General features: G+C 38.3%; 1 protein-coding gene across 1 annotated transcript; it reads right to left on the reverse strand.

Annotated features, from left to right (window-relative positions):
- Positions 1-6551: 6551 nt before the first annotated feature.
- Positions 6552-11849, reverse strand: LOC103781309 (glioma pathogenesis-related protein 1-like; the record flags this gene model as incomplete). Its single annotated transcript, XM_008949017.1, has 4 exons — positions 6552-6594; positions 7414-7517; positions 9877-10122; positions 11748-11849. Coding segments are annotated over 4 exons (495 nt in total), but the record flags the coding sequence as incomplete, so codon positions are not given.
- Between the last annotated feature and the right edge of the window lie 11 nt (positions 11850-11860).

Consider the following 11860-nt stretch of genomic DNA (forward strand, 5'->3'; position numbering starts at 1 on the left):
AAAATAATAGCAACAAAATTTCAGTCAAAGAAAGTTGTCTTTAAAGCCATGTCAGTATGACATTTTTGCTTAATTTATTAGCAAGCATCTTCAGAAGATAGCATGTATTTCAGATCCAGTTAGGTGGTAATATGCATGTTTGTAAACTGTTTTTTGAGAAAATAAACAGCCACAAACCCCAGAAACATCAGTGATACTCTCAAAACTACAATGGTGATACAAGTCTCATCGCAAAGAGTTCTGAACTCCCAAGGGGGGTGCCATGTTGAATAATCTATAAATAAGCATATAAATTTATTAGGCATACATTTAAAGTAACTGGGAAATATTAGTAGCAGTGTAAAATCATAATACGTACAGATAATTTTATCACGTTCTGGATTTCCTGGAAAAAGGAAAAAAAGAAACAGTTTTACCAACCAGCCACTATTTGTCCCTTCTTAAAGCTTTACCAGTGAGCTAAAACAAATTCACCAGACTTACAGTCAACAGAATTTTAAAAACTCTTGAGAATCAATCTTACAAATAAAACAAAAGCTAAAAGACTTTGACAAAAATTAAAAACAATAGTTTGTAATATTAATGCCTCCATAAAGCTATTATTTATGACATGGATGGGGGAGAGGGACATGTTACACAGCCTCTTGATTTTCAGTTTGAAACCTCTCTCCATTGTATTTCTCAAAATAATAAATACTGTTTATTATTAAGAATATACACATGAGCTAGTAAATACTATCAAATAGAATTTAATGGATGAAGTCTGTCTCCATAGGACAGACTGTCCACGAAGTGAGGCCTAATCCTGAGATCAAGTATTATCTGGTATTCCTTGTACCTGCTTTTCAGAGGTGTCCACTACCTAAAAATTAAGAACTACAGGATTGCTGAATGTTTTTAAAGCTATACTAATATATATATTGAACGAATATAATAACTGTTAAACAGAATCCACAAGTCTTACTCCCTTGTTTTATTAAATGAAACTTAAAAATGTATGTTCTAACTTTAGCCACAGGAAAATTCTAGCATGTGACTTCTCAGTAGGTGGAAGTTGTCAGGACTGAAGCTTTCTGAAGGGAAGTATCTACTATCTTGTGATGTTTCACTGCATCAAGAGATGATGTATATTGAGCAATTCATGACTCTAATTAATTTTCTTGACAAGAATAGTTAAAAGAATTACCCTATTTAAGGAATGAATCCTATTTGCCACAGGGAAAATACTTTAGACACAGAGAATTAAATCAGTATGCAGTCCCTTTCTCTATAGATAAGCAGGTGAGAAAGACAATATGCCTCTGTGAATAATTTCTTTTATAACTCTGGCATGAATTACAGACCCAACAGTTACTGTGCCTGCTTACAGAGTATACGAGCATCAGCTATACCAATGCTCAGATAGAATTTTGCTTTGCAAAATTGGCTGTGCAAAACAGTCACAACAGGCTCAATAACTGCAATTTAAATATTTTAGTTTAAATACCACTGACGAGTAGTTTTGCAGTTTCTGAAGGCTTAGGAGACTACTCAAGAGTTGCTGCTAAGTGCAAAATGCTACTTCAAAAAGCATGTAGCTAGATGCTCATGTCTTTGGTATGCTAATGAAGTCTGCTGAGTAGCAGAATACAATAGAAACAATAATACATTTAACTACAATCATGAATTATACCTGTCTATACTCAAAGGCTTCATAAAGATCACTGAAGCCCAGACTCAGTAAAACATGATCTATTTGCTTCCTGAATGTACATGGCCTTAAGAGAATAGTTTTAAATCACTTGTGAATTGGACCCAAGTGAGCACCATCAAGGAGTAGAACAAAGCTTGCAACACTCTTTATCAAGTAAGTGGTTCTATTTCCTTTCACATACTGTGTTTTACGTTTGCTTTCACTTACTACACAGTTTATTTTCACAGGTGTCCCCTTTTGCACAATTACTGCATGATCTTCCTTCTATATATGGTCTTCTTATATAACCACCGCTACAAATGAAAAAGAAGTTTCATACATAATTTTAAATGATTTGTTAAATATCTTAAATCATTTTTTCAAGTAAATACACTGAAAATGTAATAAATTGGTGACAATTCATAAAATATCAGAGTGATTTTCCTTCTTTTAATTTTCATTGTTCTGTCCCTGTGAAAGAAAAGAATCTTAAAAAGCTACTGTTTCTCTCATGGGAAAACACCTCTGCTTTTAATTAAATTTTTACACTGGTATATGAACTACTAAACCACAACGTTCTGCATGGAGCTTGGTTTAAACAGGAAAAATGAGGATTTTAGAGCAGAAAATGTTAAACCTGACATACTCCAAATAGCTTAAACCAAACTGTTTCTTTTTGTTTATCAAACAAAGAGATCTTGTCAGCTACTTACTGTTGAATTATAAGCTTGAGAAACAAGACCTTCATTTCACAAAATGTGGATGTCTAGATGTATGAAGCCTTAGTGAAAGACTGGGATCCTCACACGCTCAGGTACCTCACCCAAGAGGAGCCGAAGCATTTAAGTATAAAGATCAGCCTGCAGCACCTAACACTGCACATTCTCAGACAGGCTCCTTCTACATAGGACTGCTGAAAGTGATACTGCAGGTTCCACCACCAGGCTCCCAGGCAGGACTGCTGGGTAACAAAGGGGAAACAAGGCTCACTGTCTCGGCTGCCTCCAGGCAAAGTGATGACTCAACGCTGCGTGCCATAGCCTGACCCTGGTAGCACAGGGGCAGATCTCTCTCTCTACAGCCACCTGAAAGGAGGTTGGAGGGAGGTGGGTGTTGGTCTCTTCTCCCAAGTAACTACCAATAGGATGAGAGGAGATGAGCTAAATTTGCACCAGGAGAGGTTTAGATTGGATATCAGAAAGAATTTCTTTACTGAAAGAGTGGTGAACCATTGGAACAGGTTGCTCAGGGAGGTGGTGGAGTCACCATCCCTGGAGGTGTTCAAAAAACATATGGACATGATACTTCAGGACATGGTTTAGTGGTCATGGTAGTGTTTGGTTGATGGTTGGACTTGATGATCTTCGAGGTCTTTTCCAACCTTAACGATTTTATCATTCTGTGATTTAGTCCCCTCAAAGGACCATGGGTTACTATAGTTAGGTTTGTTACTCTACTCACCTCCTTAGTGGGCACTCCTCAAAAGAGATAGTTTGCACCAAGACCTGTGATAATTTTTTGAGGCTTCTAAGTCTGTCCTTACACCCTATAGCATCTCTGTGTATAAGCAAGAGTCACCCACCAGACGTACACATGTACTGGTTGGTGTAACATTGCTGTACAAGATGAAGGGGGAACAACACTGCAGGAGGTTAAATCCTGTAACTTACTTGCTATTATTCTTCTTTAAAATGTCTTTTATATACATAGCCCATAGGTACACAGTCAGCATGAGTTTTATCTGAGCAGCATATTGCACCCACATCGTGCTGGCATGCAGTCCAGGCAGGAATAAATTTGAACAGGTATCTTCTGATCCCAAGAACTGAACATAAGTTTTGAACTTGTCAAAGGAAAGCAGGAAAGAGAGTTGCTTGAATATATAAATATCTCAAAAAAAAAAAAAAGTTACAGGTTAAATAATATAACTTTTGTGTGACTGTCCATATATATTCACAGCATGGGTGATTCCAAACAGTAGCCCACATGGTTACCTTCAAGAGTTTCAGAATCCAGAATAAGACAGACCGAAATACAAAGCATCGTTTCCAGAAGCTCTGGAACGAGCACAGTGCCTCGTAAGGGTGTGACCTGCTTGGTGACTGTGCATGTTTCAATTGCAGGAATGAAGCACAAAAAAGCTACAGATGTTCTCTGAGCTGTAATTCAGCAAGCCTTTCTTGGTATCAAAGGCTTCAACCACAACTGATAATCACACTGTTATTTCATATAGTTCATAATCTGCTCTGCAATCCAATTTGAGAAGACTGATACAACCCTCAACCACAGACCAAGAGAGATGAAAGGCTTTCCCTTTTCTCTGAGAAACCTTATCTTGTTATTACAAGTAAGTAAATCTGTCTATCTATCTACAGACTGGTTAACATCTAGGTTGTAGAGGGATGCCTCATTGAGAAGGCATAAGGAATGGGAAAAGAAGGCACAAATTAACTTCTGGAGGGAGAAAAAAAGTCACTCTCACAAGGAACTTCTGGTGGCTTCTGAAGACCATGGAATGAAATACAGGGGAGCTATCATAGGGTCTTTAATTTCACTTGTCTTGCTGGTTTAGGCCACAGAAACAAAAAGGCTGTCTCTGTGAAAAGCAAAATTATTATGTCTTATGTCTTACTCTTAAAAAGTAATCACTTAATTAATCATTACTACTTTTTCATTTGCTTCTGACAGCTAGTGGGTATTAAGCTGCCATTTTCCATGGTTCTATAGGTGACCTCCTTTTCATATTTACCTACGGTGATTTACTACTCTATTGACCAGCTGTGGAGGTCCTTTAACACTGTACCTTCCACAGCTTCCTCAGGAGAAACTGAGCCCTAAAAATGGCAGATACAGCTGCCTGTTGGGGACTGGATGTCACCTATCTTTCTAAAGAGGTGGTGGTGACCTGGAAGGCCATATTCATGGAAAGTTACAATAACAAAAAGGTGGTGTTATCTGTATTCCCAAAAGCATAAAAGTATCAAGGGTTATACATTTGTCTAACAAGAAGAACTGAGAGGCATCGAGTGAAGTTGGGACAAGGAGGAAGTTTTTCCACTTCTGTTGAGAAGACTTTCAGCTGGGGTATCTGATTTGCATGCATTGAACTAGCTTCCCCAGAAGTCAATGTATGACTCATCACTGTCTCCTCCTTTGAAAGACAAATTAAATAAACAAACTTTAAAAATGAAAAGAAAATTAGAAAAGGGTTTGAAATAGGGTGCTAGTGTCTAAGAAAGTGTTTTTGTGTCTCAAAGCAGACTTCCTTCATAGTATAGAATAGAAACAATGTGATTTCAGAATGACTTGAGCATCATAAATATGTGGATATTGATTAGTTTTGGAACAAGCTGAAAGTCTCAAATGGAAGTTGTCTGGTATGTCTCCATGGGGCTGGTGAGTACAAAATCTGTAAGGTAACTAAAAAGCAATGCTAGCACTAGGCCTGATACACCAGCGACTCACAGGAACCACTGAACCCAGTTCAGATAGGCAGCTTGCCTTCATCCAGCAGTGCTGTGGAGACTCCAGAAGCCGTCAGACGTCAGGAGTTTTATGACATCATGTAAATGTCACAGCACCCTGTACTCACATAATGAATACAACACTTACTAATCTGATAATTGCCACTGATACGGTATCTTGGAAAGTGATACATCACCACAGTATCTGTCTAGTCGTCCCTCCAGGATTCACCATGTTGTTTGCACTTCTTGCCCCTTGCCATGATTATCAGAAATGAGAGTGAGATTTGAGGAAGCATTCAGTTTTTCTAGTTTGGACTTTTTGCCTGTGGTGTAGAAACTGAAGAGCTAAAACGGAAAATGAAGGGAAAACAACTAGGTAAAAGAAAATAACTAGTCAGGAAAACTCTCTAGAATGGCTGAGAAGAGTATCTGGTAAGCTACATGACATCCTACAAGGCCCTTTCAAGGGCATTTCTAAGACTCTGCTACCCTTCAAACAGAATACTAAGGACCGTCCTGAGACTCTTCTTAGAAACTATTTTGTTTCTTGGATGTAACATATGAAGATTTACCTACCAAAAGGAAGGTAGGTAGAATAAATGAGAACAGCATGATGAAGAGAGACTGGTAGGAAGGATGTGGCAGCTAGCTTTGCGTGTGAGAATGATCATAGGAGAGGGCACATTCCAAAGTAGTGCACACTTTATACAGAGGGAAGGATGCTCTGGGCATCTCAAACATGATGGTCCCAGCAGCAGACTTTCAGAAAAGTTCTACAGAAGGACCACACTGTAAAACTGCTACACTGAATAATTTTGGCAAGGTGGTCCTTAAATTGGTGCCTCAACTCTGAAAATAAACTGCTATCTAGCAGAGTAACTGAGCACTAAGGGTTCAAACCTCAAGATGGAGTCATGAAGGTCAAGTTGGAAATGGTTGTTCCAGTATCTGGAGTGTGGTGATGACTGGTGGCAAGGCTAAGGTTTATGTATTTTTCCAGACAGTTTAGGAAGGAAAGAGGCTGTTAGAAGATGGTCTGTCTGCTCTGACTCCACTTGTTTCTGTGGTGACGTAGAGATCAGCTCTTTTGGTATCAAGCAGTGGACATGTTAGATCTCATCTTAGACAGCTGTTCAGCTTGGCAATCCGTTCTCCAGCTTGTGCAGAACAGCACAGCAAAGCAACATGGAATGTTGTTACAGATTAGGAAAGACTCAAGTGACATGGCTTTACAGACCACTGTTGATGTTAATTAGTCATTATTGTGAATTGGTAACTGGAAGTATTTTAGTTCTTGTTGAAAAAAGAGAGCAACAAAGTTCCATACCCTAGCAACTTTCAAAAAGAACAGTTCAAGTACAAGTCCAGGATAGGGGTACAGAGAGAGAGATGGCCAGAGCTCAATGAAATTTTTAGTTCAGGCTAATAGAACTCCTCAATAGTGGCCCAGGTTTGCTAGAATAAAAAGAAAAAGTTTGTCATGCAAGCTCACAAGCTATGTATGTTTTAAAAATTACAAGCATGGCATATGCATGTGCTTGATTATAGACTGTGCACTATTATGAGACAGACATTGTTTTAAAACTATCTGCCTTTTTCTGTCTTTTCAGACTCCTCCTGTTTTAGGAATAGCACAGCTAGGGCCTATGTTTTTTTTTTTCAGAATATCAATTTAAATGTAAAATCACACCATACAGTTAGCTTTTTCTTGCACTGATCATTTACTGTTTTCTAATGCTTAAAGAACATTTGGTATAATCACAGCTATTAAATAGGCAAGAAATAATAATGTAATTTCATTTTACTCAGTTATACAGAAAGGAAAAGCAAGCGATCTAACAGCTTGCTATTACTTCTATAATTTCTAGAGATTTAAACAAGGAAAAAATAAGAAATACCATGTAAAAAGCTAAAATGCATTAAAAAAATATACAAAACTGCAAGATGTAATTCCAGCTCTGACAGCACTTGCCTGCAGCAACTTTCTCATTCCTCCTGTTTCATATGAAAAAGAAATCAATGAACTGGAGCATGAGGCAAGTTTGGAATTTGTTTAAGATTGGCACAGAACAGGATTTATCAGTAGATTTAACAGATTAAGACACTAAGCAAGCACACATTCTAATGCTCATGGTTCATTCAACTGAATTAGACAACCACTGTTTTCTCTTACAACATTTACAAGACCACCACTAAATAAAGAACCCAATTTATTTACAGCTAAATGTAATTAAAATTTCTTTCATCTTTTTATCATTTAAACCAGAAACTTACCTGGGTGAATAGTTGCAAATAAAATTTGCTGCATTTCGTATTCCTGCAACTTTCTTACAAAGAGTAACAGCACAGCCAATTTTGTAAGAGTAGTCCCAAACAACCTAAAAAACCCAGTTTTAAAATAAATTAAAAACTACACTCAATGGTTACCTAATCTAGTATCTAGAAAGTCTCCACTATTTTCAGGGATCCTACAAATTCTATGTATTTTGCAACATCTTATCTGTTTATTCATTTAATAAAATTGCTGGTAAGTGAGCTTTTTGAGAGTAACTTCTAATTATGCAACCCTCAAGATAAAGTGACCTATGCTGCAAGTTTCCAGAATGATCTATAGAACAATTTCAGTAAGAGTCATTGGCTTTATGATTATGGGGTAAATTCCAAGGAACAAAAAGAAAATTGTGGCAATTACTGAACAGCTCCTTCAATTAATTTCAACATTCATAACTGAGGACTGCCAGAAGGGCTTCTCCTGTGTGCTGGAAGTGGTCTGGCTGATTACTGCTGTAAACTTAAATCTGAAAGTTTATCACTGCACATTTTCAGAGTAACCAGTGTTATCTGCCATACTTAAGGGAAGATGGTTTACAATCCCTCACATTTTTAATATCCTCTGTTTTTTCTTGCAGATTCTTCCAATACTTTCTGCATACAACCAAACTGTTCTGAATTCAGTTAAAAATGCTTTAACTATAAACCTAGAATGTCTGAATGATCATGCATTCCAGATCTGGGAAACTTAAAGACATTCAGTATCTACCCAGTATGACAAGTACAGGCCTCAGACTAACTGATTTGAACATCCCCAGAAGTTCCATCTCTTTGGTTGCAACTGCAAGAAACATTATGTTCAGTAGACATAACCTTTCTTATAAAAGAATCTCAGTATTTAATGTGGTGTCACCCAAATCTTTCACTAAGGACTAAGCATTTCAGGGGCCTTTCTGTAACAGTTTCACATACTTTTTGTAGTGTCATGGTTCTCTTAGCAGGTCCACACATCCTATGTATGATCTGTAAATTCTACCTGTTTTCAATTTTGTGTCTCAGCCTTCAAGACCATGATGGCCCCTGGATCATGCAGGGACTTTGTTTATCAGTTTTGAAGAAATATATAATTTTACACGTTCATGTAACCCATATACTTCAGTATTAGTTTTCTTTGTAATCCTGCCTGAAACGCAGGAACATTTTGACATGACTTAACTATGTGTAACAAGAAAAAAGCAAACAATCCTAATGAGGTGAAAAAAAGCTTAGAAGTGAACATCACTTCCAAGGGAAATATCCAAAAATCTCCAGCATGCTACACAGACAAGGTTGAACAGCAAATTTTGAAATGCTAGATAGTGTCTTGATACATAACCTTTTATAATTAATTGTGCCAGACAGAACTTGAAATAACTTGTAACTTGAAATAACTTGAAGGTGAAATAAGCGGTAACTTGGAATAGTTTAATTTCACAATCCAAAGTTCACTCAGAAAGAATCTCACAGCTACAATTGTGTCCGGTAGCAGTTTCACCATAAATATACTGCACAGTATTTTCATCTGTAATTTGCACAGAAAGCACCTTTGAACACCGAGATAAGAAATTAGAGTCACTTTTACTAGGTAAGGTCTGAATAGACATTACAATTATCTTGTTTTAGAGCAGTGAAATATATATATTTGGTTACAGATCAATTCTACTGCAAAGCTTATTTTTTTAAACACGGAGATGAAGAAATCCATTTAAAATATCGAAGTGTTCAAAGAAAGACTTTACTTTCTCAGCAGAATTGTTTGGATTATTATACAAGACAAAGAGGTAAACCAGTGCAGGGGTAGCTGTCAGTACAGCCATTGCTTGAGATTACAAAAGACAGTAAGCTGTCAGTCACTACAAACCATATATACAACTCTGTATTATTTACAGTCCCTACTGATGCGTCTGGAGTCTGGAGAGAGTACAGAACAGAGGGCTACAAAGATGATGATGATGATGAACATCTCTCTCATGAAGGAAGGATGAGAAACTCCAGGTCTGTTTAGCTTGGAGAAGAGAAGGCTGAGAGGGGATCTTACCAATGGTTACATAAATACTGAAATACATAAATATTGAAGTGGGGGGTCAAGAGGATGGAGCCAGAGACTACTCAGTGGTGCCTAATGATGGGACAAGGGGCAATGAACACAAACTGGAACACAGGAAGTTCCACTTCAACGTGAGGAGAAACTTCTTTCCTGTGAGAGTGATGGAGCCCTGGAACAGACTGCCCAGAGAGGTTGTGGAGTCTCCCTCCCTGGTGACTTTCAAAACTGGACACATTCCTGTGTAACCTGCTTTAGGTGAACATGCATTGGTAGAGAGGTTGGACTAAGGATCTCCAGAGGCCCCTTCCAACCCCTACCACTCTGTAATTTTGTGATCTGCTAGGCACTATACAAAACATTTTACCAAAGGTAACTCTTACCTGAAGGTAATGACCGCAAGTCTTAGTACATTTCGGCACTGCAAAAGTATAGTCTTTGACCTGCTTATACCACGCTTTAATGGCATTAGCAACAGTGAATGCCGGACGACTTCCAACCCAAATATTCTCTCCAATAGATGTGAAATTAGGATGGCACTGGTGTTTCTCTCTTAGGTATATGTTATGCTTAAAAATGCATTTATTTGCCCATGCCTTTGCAGTCCTTGACAAAGCTGCATCCCAGGTCTGCAAAACATGAAAGATGGCACAGTTGTGCAATGCTAGATTACAATCAAATCTTAACCAGATAGAATCAGTCAGGCAATAAAGTACAGAGAGATATCATATACTGGAGTTTCCAAAATAAATGCTTCCACTTACTTAGGCAAATACCTGTGTTTCATTATCACTGACTTTACCTGTTGCAGCACAGAAATATGAACCGATTTCATTAGACAGATTTTATCTTCCTTTACTGTTGAAAATTAACTTTGTAAAAGCACTTGCTAGCAACGGAAAAGATATTTGAAATGCACTTTTATCTTCAGATATGAATTACATTAAACATGAAACTTCCAAAAATTTTTGTTGAACAGGTCATTAAGGATTTCTGTTAGGTACATAAAAAATAATTCAAAATAAAAACGTACTGCTACAGTAGATTCAGATGTATACACATTTTAAGTCTTTTTAAGAGAGCCTCTGGAAACAAATCTTAACTCTTTCTACAGTAAAGCTTTTAATGGTTGGACTTGATGATCTTGAAGGCCTTTTCCAAACAGAAAAATTCTATGATTTTGTAAAGTACACATTTGAGTATTTTACAGTTCCATGAGATAAACACACCAATGCTTGGTCAGCTGCTCATTCTTCTACCTCTTGCTTCTTTGCAGTCTGTCACCATTAACACAACTTCCAATACCTGAACATGAATGACCTTTGGTATTTGTCTTTCACTCATGATTGTTTCTCAGCAAGTTTCTTCTATAGTAAAATACCTGGTTTTATGTCTTATGTAAAGTATCATGTGCTTCATTACCAAGGTTTATCGGTGTTTGGACCTTTTGGTTCACTCTTATATTCTACGTGGATCTCACAGGAACTCCACTAGCTGACAATACTGTTCCATACTTCTATGTGTGTGCCTTTATTAATAATTTTTCCTCATCTTCCTATTCCTGACTGCTAAAATTTGGTGCAGTGTCTTTCATAAGCTTCTTCACTCCCAAGGTTATACCCCCCCTTATCTGCCATTCTGGCTTCAAATCTACCCAAACAGCATTCTTTGCCACCAATATCCAAGTACGTGCATGCTCCCAAGCCTTCCACAGGGTACTTACTCATCATCTAGCTGCTCATTGCTCACAACACTTTCCTCTTGCGCTACAAAGTGGACTAAACATTAAACAACTACTTTTTCAACATCTTTTTGGCTTTCTTTTTTGGTAAGGGGTCAAAAATTTTTGAGTGGTTTGTTTTGGTTATGACAAGCAGATTCTTCCTTGCACCAGAAGTCCTCTTGAGCCCAGGTATTCCCATTTGCGTCTTTGCTTTTGATGGAGTGCCTAACTCTTCTGGATCAGCCCTGCTGCCAGACCATTGATTTTTCCTAAGGAGAAATCCCTTTGGGTGGAATGTGAACATCTTCAGCTGGCCCACGTTACTGAATCCTCATCCTGTTCCACTGTTGTCTCCAAACTTACCTGTCTGCATCTCACTCAACTCACTACAGCATTTCCTGTCAAGTAAGTATGATGATATTTGAACACCAAGCGGCGATGCCACCCTGGTTGGCTCGCCCAGGGACCAGCAAGAGACCCCTGCGCCAGCGGGGCTCCAGAGCCACCCTCGTGCCCCAGGCCCACCCGTACCATGTACCGCATGTTGCTGGCGGGCGGCTGGACCTGGGCGCGGAGCTGGTTGTGGACGCTCACGCACTCCTCCACGAAGGCCTTATCGGTTATGCTGGGTAAGGGGGGGGGCT

This window comes from Merops nubicus, unplaced genomic scaffold, assembly GCF_000691845.1.
Source record: "Merops nubicus isolate BGI_N331 unplaced genomic scaffold, ASM69184v1 scaffold13961, whole genome shotgun sequence".
NCBI lineage: Eukaryota > Metazoa > Chordata > Aves > Coraciiformes > Meropidae > Merops > Merops nubicus.